At 38.3% G+C, this 15,245-nt stretch overlaps 1 protein-coding gene across 1 annotated transcript in view; it reads left to right on the top strand.

Annotated features, from left to right (window-relative positions):
- LOC134368955 (structural maintenance of chromosomes protein 1B-like) overlaps positions 1-15,245 on the top strand; it is a 73,375-nt gene that overhangs the window by 43,844 nt on the left and 14,286 nt on the right. The window contains exons 13-18 of the mRNA XM_063085193.1: positions 822-959; positions 1,246-1,359; positions 2,950-3,056; positions 5,690-5,831; positions 6,724-6,869; positions 8,294-8,447. Coding sequence (XP_062941263.1) covers positions 822-959; positions 1,246-1,359; positions 2,950-3,056; positions 5,690-5,831; positions 6,724-6,869; positions 8,294-8,447 — 801 coding nt within the window. The remainder of the gene's footprint in view (positions 1-821; positions 960-1,245; positions 1,360-2,949; positions 3,057-5,689; positions 5,832-6,723; positions 6,870-8,293; positions 8,448-15,245) is intronic.

Here is a 15,245-nt window from a genome sequence, read left to right as displayed (position 1 = left end):
AAGGGCTAAGATCCCTTTAGAGGTCATCTTAAAAACAACAACAACAACAAAAAAAACTTTTGATCCATGAATTTCATCCAGGGAATTTATTGCATGGAAATAAAAACACCAGACCTTGAGGGTTATACATCCAGGTATGTTGTAGTATTGTTTCTGGTGGCAGAAACCTGGAGACAAAGCAAATGCCCATTAGTAAGAGAGTAATTGAACAATTTTGGTACAGTCACACTCTGGAAGAATATGCAGCCATTGGAAGAATGAAGTTAGAGCTTTATCAGCTGCCTTTTGTGAGTAATTGAGTGAGAAAAGCAAAATGCAGAATAGCACACGTATGATTCCAAATTTGCAAAACAAGCCTGAAAAACCTACATATATAGGTGAATATATATATACACATCGTGTACTTGTATGTCACAAGGACTTGGAGTAAAAATACAGAACATATACGAGGGAGTTAATTTGTTTTAGTGATAAGGTGAGTGAAGGGAGAAGGGAATAGGGGAGGCAAGCAGAAAGACAAGGATGCCTGGAAAGTGAGGCAGTGAGTCACGCGATCCTGCCGATGCCATTTCTCTGTGTTGAGGGCAACACGTCCACTCCCCGTTCTTCATCTTTCATACCTAGTCCTTTCCTGTTGGAAAGCATGTTAGTTTTTCGAAAAGTTTGTATGGCATCTTGGTTACTCCAGATGGCTAATGTACTTAAATGCCAGGTCTCTTATCAGAAGGAGGGGGGTTGTATGTAAAAAATCAATGAATTATTACTTTGAAAAAGTGAAAGTGCTTTTCTACTGTAAAATGTTCTTATATTTGTCTTCTTAGGATTTAATGAAGACACTCCGCAAGGAAACAGATTTGAAACAAATACAGTCTCTCATACAAGGAACTCAAACACGACTCAAATATTCACAGCGTGAACTAGAGATGATTAAAAAGAAGCACCTTGCTGCCTTTTACCAGGTACTACAGACTTATGCAAAATTTGATGGAAATTAGAACTAGAGCAGAGTTTCAGGAATTATATAGATAGCATCATGTAGTTTTTAGATTCCTGACCTTATAATTGAGGTAATATTATAGTCCTTTAATTATTTTTATGGTACTTAATCTTGTTATCCAACTGTACTTGAATTCATCTTAACTCATGGATTCCTCTTTTATTCTAAGAGACAGCTATCATGTTTTTGGCTTTACTATATAAAACTAAAATGGCCACGTTAAAAAATGTTTTCTCTTTTGTTATTAGGAACAATCTCAGCTACAAAGTGATCTACTAAATATTGAGCCTCAGTGTTCTATGCTGAGCGAAGGAATCAAAGAACAACAAAGTATTAAAGAACTTCAAGAAAAGATTGATAAGGTCATAAATATTATATTTATTACTGACAGGCATATAGAATATAGTTGTAGACCAGATACCAGATTTAGGACTTCTTGAATATGTGCTAAAGCAAAGGATGATAGTTAACAGTGCCCTATCAGAAACAACACGTAAGCTAAGTTTTATTGCTTTGCCAAATTAGTTTCCTTGGATCTTTTGAGAACCACTATTGCCCATCTCAAGAGACAATGACCAGTGCACACTCCCTTCTATCCAACCTCTCCTTGCCCATTGTAAAAATTAGTCTCTTCCTTTATCCCACTGTCCTTGACACCAGGCGGTAGAGAACTGACATTTACGTTAACTTTTAAGGTTCCTCATTTACTCAACAGTTATTTTTTTCTAACACCTGTTAGATGCCAGGCATGGTGCTTGGTTCTCGGGGCAAGAAAGATTTGGTTATCTAGCCTCTGCTTATAAAGTGTCAGGAAATTTCTGATTTAACTTATTCCACTGTTGGGTATCTCTGATCCTCCAAGAGTTATTTGTCACATCATCACTCTGTAACTTCCATCCATTGCTTTTAGTTCTGATTTTTATCCCATGATTTGAAACCAGACTCATGTAGCTCATTAATTATCTCTTTTCCAGGTTAAATATCCCTAATTTCTTTTATCATTTCACATCACCATGGATTTAAGGCCAGTTCTGGTAATCATCCTCTGGATGCTCTGTTGTTTGCCAATGCCCAGAACAGAGCATGTCAAAATATTTTCTGATCAGTACAGAGTATTATGTATATAACGCTGTGTATATAACTTTCCATGATTTGGATTATCTACTTGTGCTAATTGGATCGATCTACTGCATCAATCTTATCACATTTATATTTAATGTACATTCAACTAAAATCTAAAAGTTTTTAACTTGTCCTTCTGTTAAGACAGGTCTCTCTCATCCTACAATTATACTTACATGCAGGGCTTTAAAAATATTTGATTTAAATTTTATTTTGTTGGATTTAGCTCATTTAATTTTTCCAAATCTTTTTTTTTTTTTTTCTTCCCCAAAAAGATAACCGGTAATGGGATCTTATCCCTTGACTTGGTGTTGTCAGCACCACGCTCTCCCAGATGAGCCAACCGGCCATCCCTATATGGGATCTGAACCCATGGCCTTGGTGTCATCAGCAGGCCCATTCCAAATCTTTGGTTCTTAAATCTATGCTCTATTCCTCTTGTTTTTATACTGTCTAAGATGCTGTAGTATTACTCATATGAAAGAATGTTTTCTCTGTTTACATAGAATGTTATATTTTGGTATGACTAAAGTAAATGACTAAATCTTTCCGATTTTATATTAAACACTTCATAAAGCCAAAACACTTAGTAAGGCCAATTGCAAGCTTTCTTTATTGTTTTTCTGAATAAGAAATTTGAAAATAAGATGGACATAGATTGTGGAGTTAAAGGAAGAGAAAGCACTGACTCCTCAGACTACAGTAATGTTTGGTAGAATTAGTTTTTGACCTAATCCACAAAAATATAAGAGGGAAAAATTTATATTTAAGCATTTGTCTATATGTTTCCTAAAATTAATTGTTAAACCTGTTTTAAAATAATTTAAAAGGTAGAAGATGATATTTTTCAACACTTCTGTGAAGAAATTGGTGTGGAAAATATTCGTGAATTTGAAAACAAACATGTTAAATGGCAACAAGAAATTGATCTAAAAAGGTATTTTTATTAAGATGTTGGTAAGCAACTTACATGCATGTAAAAGTAATAACTATTATTTCAAAATTTACAGGAATTATGCCTGAGGTAGTTTTTATTTTAGTTCCTCCAGAAATAGCTAGTAAAAATTCATATTATACAGAGATCTAATTCTTTCATTCCATAATTTTTAAAAGAAAGCACAGATATACAAAATCAGAGAATGGGGGCATAATTACACATGTACTGGTTATTAAAAGAATAATGTAACACTAATTTGCTTTGTTGTCTGTAAATATCCGTACATGCAGATAAAATTGATAATTTTCAATAACGTATTACCAGAAGTTACCCAAAACAAGATAGAAAAATCTAAGGATGCCAGTTACCATAGGAAAATAAAGTAAAAATGCTTCCTTCCCACCCCATCCCCACATGCACCAAGCACATATGGTTTCAAAGATGAATCATCCCAGCAAAATTTAAGGGCACGGGTAACCTCAGTGTTTAATGTTTAAACAAATGTTCAATATTTGAACTGTTTCAATGTGTAGAAGAGGAAGAAAAGCATTTTTTTCTGAAATAAACAAAATATTGATGCCAAAATTCAGAAAGGTACACATAAACATCTGCCGGGCACCCTTCTAGGCACTGAGGATTAAATTTTCAACTTAAAACTGTTTGTTGGTAGTATATTGAAATAAAATTGGTTTTTGTTATTTGAATTTGTATCCTGAAATCTTGCTAAATTTATTTATTATTTCTGGTAGCTCTTTTGTGGATCCTTAGGATTTTCTACATAGTTACATTGTCAGTGAAGAAAAAGTTTTATTTCTGCCTTTCCAGTTAGTATATCTTTTATTTCTTTTTCTTGCCTAATTGTACTTGCTAGGACTCTAGTACAATGTTGAATAAAAGTGGTGTGAACAGACATCCCGCCTCATTCCCAGTCTTAGCGGAAAAGCGTTCAGTCTTTCATGATTAGGTATATGAACTTCAGAATGCCCTTTATCAGATTAAGGAAGCTATCTTCCATTCTTACTTTATAGACATTTTTTATCATAAATGAGTGAATTTTGTCAAATACTTTTTCTGGTATCTATTGAGATGATTGTATGGTTGGGTTGGGGTTTTTTTTAGTTTATTAATAGTAAATACATATAATAGTACATTATATTGATTGATTTTGGAATATTAATCCACTTTCCATACCTGGGGTGAACCAAATTGGTCATGATCTTTTTCATATGTTTTTTGGGTTTGACTTGTTCAAATTTAGTTATGTATTTTTACATCTACGTTTATGAGTGCACTGATCTGTAGTTTTCTTATAATGTCTTTGTCATGTTTTGGTATCATTGTAATGCCAGACCCATAAAATGAGCTGGGAACTGTTCTCTCCTCTTCTTTTTTCTGGAGGAGTTTGTATGGAATTGGTATTGTTTCTTCCCTAAACGTTTGGTAAAATTTGCCAATGAGGCAACCAAAGCCATTCACCGTTTTTGTGGGAAGGCTTGTGGTTTGGTTTGCTTTTTACAGCTTTTAATTTTACTAGCATTTCCAATTTATGTCAAATGATATACTGTTTTTCATTTATAACAAAAAATGTTTTCTTTTAAAACTAAACATTCCATTAATAATAATAAATGAAAATCTCCTGTTAAAAATAAGATTTCTTGAATTTTAAAAGTGAATGATTTAAAGAAATAAACAATATAGTACAGGCAATACCAGAAAGCTTTTTAATTACTAATTTTCAGTTTCCTTAATAAGACATAGTACAGTTCCAGTTATTATTTTTTTCCATTGGTGAGCTTTGCTAGTTTGTGTTTTTCAAGGAATTTGTGCATTTTATGAGTTGTCAAATTTATTAACGAAGTTATTCACAATATTTTCTAACCTTTTTAAAGTCTTCAAGGTCTATACTGATGTGCTTTCATTTCTGATATTGGTGATTTGTCCTCTCTTCCTAATATCTAGCTTAGAAGTGTATCAGTTTTATTGATCCTTTATAAGAACAGGTTGTGGTCTTATTGATTTCTCTGTGGTTTGTCTGTTTCTATGCTATTGATTTCTGCTGTTGAATGTTTCCTTCCTTCTATTTATTTTGTTTTAATTTACTCCTTTTCTGGCTTTTTAAGATGAAAGTTTACGTTATGTATTTTAGATCTCTCTTCTAACATAAGCATTTCAAGCTATGTATTTCCCTGTAAATACTGTTTAGGCCGTATCCCACAAATTTTGGTATGTTGTATTTTTATTTTCATTCTGTTCAAAATACTCTCTAATATCCCTTGTTTTTTTTTTTTTTTTTTTTTTTTTCTTTTTTTCTGTGACTCTGGGTGATTATTGTCTTTTTTATCTGTAATAGTTTATGGTTATGAATTAAAATTCATTTCACTTTCAGAGATACATATGAAAATATTTACAGATTTGAAATTACATGAGGCCTGGTGGGAAGGGGCAGTGAGTGTAGTTAAAGATGAAACAAGATTGACCAAGAATTGATAATTATTAAAGTTGAGTGAGAGCTACAAGGGGGTTCATTATAGTATTCCTCCCAGTTTTGTATTGTTTTGAAAATTCCATATGAAAAAGTTAAAAAATCACTGTACTCTGCTTACCACTTACAATGCTTGACTTTATCATACTAGACTAGAATTTGAAAAGCAAAAAACTCGGCTTAATATTCAGCTGGAATATAGTCGCAATCAGCTTAAGGAGAAACTGCAAAAGACCAACACATTAAAAGAAACTATCCAGAAAGGTAGAGAAGACATTGATAACCTAAAGAAGGTAATAATGGGTGGCTGAAGTGCCTCTCTATTGAAATTATAACATCCTTCCTTGAATAAACATGTTGAGCTCCTGAAGTGTCCTAATAGTGATAGAAGGAGTGGGGTGCAGATTTGAGAAATCCTTAAAATCAGCAGAGCTTCATGAATTATTGGATATTGAAGTGGGAGGGAGGGCAAAGGGGATGCTACCAATGACTGCTAAGTTCTAACCTGGATGATTGGTGATGGTAGGATCAGGTTAAGGAGAGAAAATTCTGGACCCTTGGAGCTTGAATTGCCTTTGTAACATCCAGATGGCAATTTCCAGCAGGTAGTTAAAGAGTACGTACATAAGGGGTGAAGTCTAGGCTGGAGATACAGATTTGGGAGTTGCTGGTTATGAGAGTAGATTGAAACCATACGGGAGTGGTTGAGAACCCCAGGCAGGGAGGGTAGGTAGTGAAGAGCCGTGGGACAACGATGGGATTCTGGAAGGTGACCAGTTAGGTTATGAGGAGAGTCAGAAGAGGTGTTATCATAGAAGCCCCAGAGTTTCAGGAGGGAGGATGTGATGAAGACTGTCAAAAAGGCACAGTCAGGAAAATGTCTGTTTAATTTCGTATTAGAGGTCATAGTAGCAAGACCACTTTCACTGGACAATGGGAACAGAAGTCAAATGGCAGTGAGCTGAGGAATGAATCCAAATGAAGGATGAAGGCAGGTAGTGATTACCAGGTTCCAAAAGCATAGAATGAGAGTGTGTCACAATCTATGATAGAGGTTCGAGCAGCACACAGAATAAAGAGACTTATCATGGAACGAATGGTTTGGTTTTATTAGTAATAAGGTAATTTATTGACCTTACTCACATAAAAGATGGTAAATCTACAGTGCAAATCCTCTCCATTCAGACTGAAGAAAACTGTCTGCAAATCGTGGATGAAGTCACGGCAAAGCGGCAGCAACTTAAAGACATATTGGTCACTCAGAAGTCCAACATTGACAAAGTTCAAACTCAACTTGAAGAGGAACGGAAGAAGTTTTTGGCTGTTGATAGGTAATTAAGAATTCATCAATTGCAAAGACCTAACCAGAGTTCTAAACATGTATACCATCAATTTGAAATTTCAAATATTGTGAGTTGTTTTTTTGTTTGTTTGTTTGTTTGTTTGCATCTGGCTGGAATGGATCCAAGGCCTTTGGTGTTATAACACCATGCTCTAACTAACTGAGCTGACCAGCCAGCCCAAACATTCTAATTTGGGGGAAAACCAAGAGAGGTAGTTAGTTGTTTAGAGTAAATGATTCTTTTTGGTGGATGAAAACATGAACCTGTATAGAGTCCCTTACCTTAAATCCTTCTTGATACTGGTATCTTCTTGTGGTACAGAGATTCCCTGTAGTCTGTGCAACATAGCATACAGCGTCAGAGAGTAGAATGTAGAGCCACACTGCCTGGTGTCATGTCCCAGCTTTGCTACTTAACATACTATGCCTTACTTTCCTCATCAGTAAAATGGGATAATAATAGTGCCTACCTTATAGAATGCTGTGAGGATTAAGTGAGTTAATATTCATATAGCACTTAGAATAGTACCTGGAACACGATGAACATACATTAGCCATGATTGTGACAATGCTTTGAATTGGCTGGCATGTCATACCAGAATGACATCTGCTTTCCTGTAGGATGGACACAACCATAAGTGATCAGATGAAATGAACTCTCTGTTTTTGCTCAGCTTCTTGGCATTTTACAATTTTCCTCACTGTCCAAAGATCTTCAGTGTTTCAGAAAGTTCTTTGTCTAAGATTCTTGAGTAGAATTAAAGTCTGTTTACTCTTGATTCTTTTACTCTTGTATTTAGTTTAAAGAAACTCATTTGTTCGTTTTCCTATTCTTGAAAACCATAGTCCTTCCTTCCTTCTTCCTCCCTCCCTCGCTCTCCTCCACGCTGTCCTCTTTCTAGGTCCCTTTAAAATCCCACATTGTTTCAGCTGGTAAAACCGAAGCCCTTACTTTCAGATAGAAGGCCTTACATTAATGGTGGTGGTGGTAAAAAAACTTCAGATTAGTAGGTGTGTAATAACTAACTTGGTAAGACATTTTTCTTGCTAAGAGACGTTTTGTCTTGGTTTGAGATTCTAAAATGTAGAGCTTATATTTAAGGGAAAAATGCAGCTTGAAAAATTATACAGATTTAAAAATAAAGTAACTAGGAAAGCACTGTATATTTGTTAACCCTGATTAAAGCAGTAATGCTTATTATTGAAAAATGTTCCCTTGGATTAACTAATTACATTCATGGCCTTTTGCGGGAGTGTTAATTTGTAAATTAGTAGCATCAATGAGAGAACTCTAGAGCTTATAGCACTAACAGGAAAAAATATTTCGTCATGGAAGTTTATAACATACATTTTTCTTCCTTGGTGGTACTTTACACAATGAGTAAAATCACTTTCATATCTGTGTATTTATAGGGAAGTGGGAAAGTTGCAAAAAGAAGTTGTAACCATTCAGACTTCTCTGGAAGAGAAACGATTAGAGAAACATAACATGCTGCTTGATTGCAGAGTTCAAGACACTGAAATAATTCTTTTGTTGGGGTCGTTGGATGACATCATTGAAGTGGAGGTATTCTATCAAATGATTTTAAAATATGTGCATTTGTATGGAAATTAATGCAATGCCCTTTGACTGCTTATTCCTTCTTTTGTTCTATAACTCCTTTAGGGGTGGGGAAGACATCTTCTTCCAGTAAGGAAAATGGGCACAATGGTTGTCACTCTAGAGGATTAGGAATTTTGTGCATTTCTCTTTTCTCTTTTGTTAATCATGTCTCCTTAGCTCTACAGGATGGATCTGTGTTTCTTACCTACATACTATATACACAAAAGAAAACAGAATTAAAGCTATTGGAGTTAAGAACATTTTTGCACAATGAACCGCAGGCTGTATGCAAGTCACCTTCCAGCAGGAGCAGTTCCCTGCACTCTCGTAACATTGTAGGTAATGTGTGGAGGGATCTTGCTCTGCACCTTCACCAACAACTGTATCAAGGTGGTTCTTGGAAGAAACAGGTCTCACTGAGTATCTCGAGGTGGTGAGAGTGCAGGGAGAGGCAAGAATGGACAGCCAAGAAATCACAAGATAAAACCCAGGCCCACTAATGGTCAACATTTCCCTGTTGGCCTTTTTTTTCTTTCTTTTTCACCACATTTCTATTATACAGCATACTTTAGGATGGTTGGAAGTATATGCCCTTACCTCTGTCCCTCATGTTAGGGAAAGATGACTGTTTAGTTCAGAAAGAATGTCTTACTATTAGCTAATCCCGAGTATAGTGAAAGTAGTTATTTATTTTGCCTCTCAAGTCATCTGTGAGTTCTTACTGAGTGTGTTAGTCAATCTCTTCTCTCTGGTCTCCCTTCCATGTCCTCCTCTCCTTTCTATGGTGCCTCCAGACACTCAGAAATTCACTCAGTTCCATTCAGTTTTCAGCTCCATAAAAGGCCTTGGGTCCTTTGGGTTATTCAGAATGAAACATCTATAAAAGAAGCTTTTCTCTTGCTAATATTGACCACTTCTCATAGCACAATTCTGGTGTGATAGTATACTGAAAAGTCTTTGTCTTTTTTCTCTGTTTTTAACAGATATCACATTCTAGACAGGAGATAAGGAAAGGAGAAGACCCTTTCCTGGCCACAAATGACATAAACCCAACTCAAATAGCTTTAAGATTAAAAAACAAAAAAAGAAAGAAAGTAGGAGTAAAAAGGGATGGGGTGGAGTGGAGGAGGTCTCGCGCATGGCTGAATCTGGGAACTTGAATGCTGCTCTTTCTTGCTCAGTATGTATTGGCTTTGTTTTCCCAGATCAACTCTCCCCACAGAGCTGGAGGTGTAAACCGCTGGCTTTGACTAGAGGGGACAAAAAACTTTCTCCTGCCCTCTCTCAAAAAAATCTTGTCAGAGAATTTGGATTGGCTTATTCTGGGTCTTGTACTCACTCTTGTGGGTGTGAAAAGAGGGGAAGGGGGGCCTGTTACCAACAGAAGTAGGTGGGAACAGAAAAACAGTACTCATTGTACTACAGAAAGAAAAAGTCTGTTTAAAAGGCAAGGTAAATTTGAAAGAGGCTTGTTATAGAATGGAATAGAGGAGGAAGCAGTTTTAATGACTGACTTCTCCATAAATGTTGGTCAGTAACAGTGTTGCTGTTCTGGTTCCATTGTTATTTCAATTACTGAACCTTCAGAATTATTCTCCAGCATGCCCACCCTCAATGTAAAATTACTTATATCTTATTAGCATGAAAGCCTTCCGTATTTATGGAAAGGTATTTCAAAGCAGGCATGGTATTAAAACTTTAAGGTGAATTCATAGTGAATTATTATCTAAAAAGAAAAGTGAGACTTCCAGTTTCCAGTTCAGCATGTAGAGGCTTGGAAGTGGCCACTCTGTCTTAACAACAAGTAAAAAGTTGAACAACATGAAAAATCAATAGTTTATTAGATTCATGAGGAATAAAGTCACAGGTCAAATTGCTGCCCCCAAATTGGAGAGACAGACAGTTGAATACACGGCATCACATTTTACCAGAGGAGAAACCCATGAGCAGAAACCTCCATGGGGAACCAGTGCTACTGGGGTAGGAAAACCTAAACTGTAGTTTCTGAATTGCTGGAGGTTCAGTGTGGACAAATCTAAGAGATAAAAAGAGAAAAAAGTCTGGTTTCAGGGGATCCAGGCACTGTGAATATCAGAGAAAAATCCCCTTATGCTTAAGGCAGGGGGAGGAGGAGAGGAACCATTCTGAGAGCCAGAGAATTCCATTGTTCTTAAGGTCTGCCCTCAGGTGAAACTACTTAACCAGAGCCTAACCTTCTGGGGTTTTATATTAGTGCCTGATTCCTCTGGGGGAAGGGAAATACCCAACTCCAGTCAACTCTAGCCACCCTGTTCCACCTAAGGGGAAAAAAATAACTGAGAAACACTTGTGAAGTTCACAGAACATGGACACAAGCTTGTAAAGACTGAGACCTAATCGTAGGAGTGTAGAATGCTTCTCCCCACAAACCTCACCACCACATTGCTAAAGGCCTGTTTATAGCAATTCCTTTTGCCCAGTACATCATGTTTGACTATCAAGAACAAAAGTACAAAACATACTAAAAGGCAAAATATACAGTTTGAATAAACAGAACTGTCATCAAAACCAGACTCAAATATGGCAGGGGTCTTGGGATTACCAGACGAGGAATGTAAAATGACTGTGATTAATAAGCTAAGGACTCTAATGGAAAAGGTAGAAAACCAGAAAGATCAGGTGGGCAGTGTAAGCAGAGAGATGGTATGTTAGTCTCTCTCTGTTGCTTTTAACAAAATACCTGGAACTGGATGATTTATAAGAAAACAAAATTTATTGTTTACAGTTCCAGCTGGGAGGCCCAAAGTCCAAGGAACACATCTGGTGAGGGTCCTCAGTGGTGGCTTTACACCAATTCAGAGGTGTCACATGGTAGAAAATGGCTGAGAGAGAGAGAACTTATATGCTCTTCTGTTAAAGCTCTCAGAACCATGCCTATAACCACATTTATTAGTCCATCCTCTAGACATGGTCCTCAGAATCTAATCACCTCTTCAAGGCCCCACCTCTCAATTACCATAATAGGATTTCCCACCCTCTTAACACTTTCACCGTGGGGACTAAGCCTCCAATCCATAATAGATGGAAATTCTAAGAGAACAATAAAGAAATGCTACAGATCAAAAACACATGAAGAACTTTTTTGGTGGGCTTATTAATAGGTTGGACATGACTGAGAAAAGGATATCTCTGAGCTTGAAGATATCTCCATAGAAACCTCCAAAACTAAAAAGTGAAGAGAAAAAAGACTGAAAAAAAAAAAAAAAAAAAAGAACAGAACAGGGACCCTCCACCCACAACCAGGCACACTGCCAGTGCCATGGGGCCTGCTCGGGATCCTGAGGTGTGGATCTGGGAACCGGACCCTCCTCCCACAACCAGGCACACCACCATCGCCACCACCAACTAGGTAAGCATGCTAAAAACATCACCTCTGTGTGGGTGGCCCACTACAGCCACCACAATAACCACGGCTGCCATGAAAGCAGCTAGATGCCACAACCACAATGCAGATGGTCTGCCAGTCTTTGGAGTGCATTGACACAGGGAGAGTCACCAGTAGAGAATAAAGAAAAGAAGAGGCTGCCTCTGTCCACAAAGCTTATCCCACTTGTCACCAGAAGAAGCATCTGCTCTACAGTAATATTGGGGGACCTGAACACACCTCTCAGCATTGGACAGGTCATCTAGGTAACAAATCAACAGAGTAACCATTACTCTTTTCAGAAAGAGAGAAGAAATCTAGGATAATTAGAGGGGGAAGCGGGGAGGGATAGGGGAAAGGGGAGAGATTGAACAAGAGGTATAAAGAATAAGTATGATTTGTAACAATATATATGCTAGTAATATTGATCTGATCAACATATGTCAATGTTGAACCCCCAAAATATGTATAATCAATTGGTTCAATAAAAAGAAAAAAAAAAAGAATAAAAACAGAATAGAATGTTCAGGAACTGTGGGAAGAGCTACAAAAGGTGTAACATATCTATAATGGGAATACCAGAAAGAGAAGAAAGAAAGTAACAGAAGACATATCGGAAACAAGGACTGAGAATTTCCTGAATTTAATGTCAGACATCAAACCACAGATCCAGAAAGCTCAGAGAACACCAAGCAGGTGTTTGGTGGTGTCTTTTTAGACAACACCAAAGGTATGCCCCATGAAATAAATAAATGACAAGTTGGACTTTATTAAAATTAAAAATTTCTGCTGTGTAAGAAACTGTCAAAGGAATGAAAAGACAAACTACAGACTTGGAGAAAATATTTGCAAAAGACATGTTTTTTTTTTTTTTTTTTTGCCTTTTCCGTGACCGGCACTCAGCCAGTGAGTGCACCGGCCATTCCTATATAGGATCTGAACCCGCAGCGGGAGCGTCGCTGCGCTCCCAGCGCCGCACTCTCCTGAGTGCGCCATGGGCTCGGCCCGCAAAAGACATATTCGATAAAAATCTGAAATATATAGACAGGCATTAAGCCCAGCTGAAGGAGCTGCTTGGAGTCTACACAGTTGTACTCCCCTAAAGGAGATGACACTGTACCCCACCCTCTGTGGCTCAGAAGCCTTCTTCACCTTCTTAGAACTGGAACTGCTACAGGAGGGTGTCCAGGGTCAGGGGGAGGGTAGCTGTGCCCTCACCCTCAGGCTAGAACTAAAGCTGCAAAGCTGCATACTCCCTTTGGGGGAATCTTAAACTACCCCTCCCAGTCCACCTATAGAGACTGAGCTGAAGGGGTGCATTGCCCCTTGGGAATTGTTGTCTTAGTTGAGAAGCTGCTTGGCTGAGCTAAGCAGCTGTGTATTCCAGGGCTGAGCTGATGTAGTGCCTCACATCCCAGGGAAACAGAGCAGTGGCTGAGCTGAGACACCTTGTTCTAGGGGCTGGACAACTCTGGTACTCTTAATCCCTGGAGCTGGACTTTTACCTAGAGACTGAGCTGCTGAGAAACCCTTCCCCCAGGGAGTGAAGTCAGCACTATGCTTCTCCCTTCCCCCCAAAGCCCAAAAAGCTGCACCCCTCCATTCTGGGTTCTTGCTGCCACTGCACCTGGCCTCAGAAGACTGAGATAGTGCTGAGTCCCTCCGTTTCAGGAGCTAGAGTCACCACTATAAGGTGCCTCATCCTCTGGGAACTGAGTGACAACTGAGCCCCATTTGCTGTGGTTCCCAAATTGCAGCAGTATTCTGCTCCCCAGGTCCAAACTTCCAGAGTACCTTTTTTCCCCCAGAGTCGAGCTAGTGCTGTGCTTCTCAGCCTGCCAGGGTCAGAGTCACAGCTAATGGAGCCCAAGCTGTCAGGAGGGCCTCAGCCACAGATCCTGGTGTGGGCAGTCGATATCTAACCCTGCTACAGCGTGTGAACCTGTACTGCAAGACCTAGGTACCCATAATGTGTTTGTGAGACCCTGAGCCCTTAAGAGCAGAAACTGTGAAACTACAAGAAGAAAACAGAGAAAATGCTACACAAAATTGGAGTAAGCGGTGCTTTTTGGAACAAGACTACAAAGGCACAGGTAACTAAAGCAAAAATAGATAAATGGGACTACATCAAACTAAAAAGCTTCTGCACAACAAAGGACACTAAACAAAGTGAAGAGACAAGGTACAGAATGGGAGAAAGTGTTTGAAAACTACACATCAGACAAGGGACTAATATCCAAAGTATATAAGTAACTCAACAGCAAAACAACCAAATTAAAAAATGGCCCAAGAATCTGAACAGACCTTTTTCAAAAGAAGACATACAAATGGCAAACAGGCACATGAAAAAATGCTCAACATCATTAATCATCAGAGAAATGCAAATTAAAATCACGAGATATCTTTCTTCAGTTAGCATAGTTCTTAACAAAAAGAGAAAAATAACAAATGCTGGTAAGGATGTGGGGGAAAAGGAACTACCTCATTGGTAGGAATGTGAATTAGTACAGCCATATTGGAAAACATTGGAGGTTCCTCAGAAAACTAAAAATTGAACTACCTTATGACCCAGCAATCTCACTAGTGGGCAATATACCCAAAGGAAACAAAACCAATATATCAAAGAGACATGTGCACTCCCATGTTCATTGAAACACTATTAACAATAGCAAAGAGATGGAATCAATCTGAATGCCCACCAACAGATGCACGGATTAAGAAAACCCTATAGGATATGTGCGCAATGGAATACTATTCAGCTATGAAACAAAATGAAATCCTGTCATTTGCAGCACCATGGGTGGAACTGGAGACCGTCATTTTAAGTGAAGTAAGCCAGGCACAGAAAAACAAACACCACGTGTATGGAAGCTAAAATGTGATTTTTATAGAAGTAGAGAGTAGAATAATGGTTTCCAGAGGCCCAGGAGGGAAGGGAGGGTGGGGGAGAGTGTGGTGGAGGGAACTGGTAGATTAACAGGTACAAAGCTATTTATTGTCTTAGTCTGTTTTGTGTTGCTATAACTGGGCAATTTATAAAGAAGAGAGGTTTATTAGGCTTACGATTCTGGGACAGCTGCATCTGGCATGGGCCTCAGACTGCTTCTGCTCATGGCGGAAAGTGGCAGGGAGCCGGCGGGTACAAGTAGATCACATGGCGAGAGAGGAAGCAAGCGAGAGAGAGGGGGGCGGTGCCAGGGTCCTATAAACAACAAGCTCTCGCAGGAACTAATAGAGTGAGAACTCATTCATTACTCCCTCCTCCCCCAGGGAGAGCATTAATCCATTCATTCACCCATGACTCAATCAGTTTCCAACACTGCCACATTGGAGATCAGATTTCCACATGAGCTTTGGAG

This window comes from Cynocephalus volans, chromosome Y (genome assembly GCF_027409185.1).
Source record: "Cynocephalus volans isolate mCynVol1 chromosome Y, mCynVol1.pri, whole genome shotgun sequence".
NCBI lineage: Eukaryota > Metazoa > Chordata > Mammalia > Dermoptera > Cynocephalidae > Cynocephalus > Cynocephalus volans.
The sequence above is the reverse complement of the archived record's forward strand: the minus strand, read 5'-3'. Positions and strand labels throughout refer to the sequence as shown.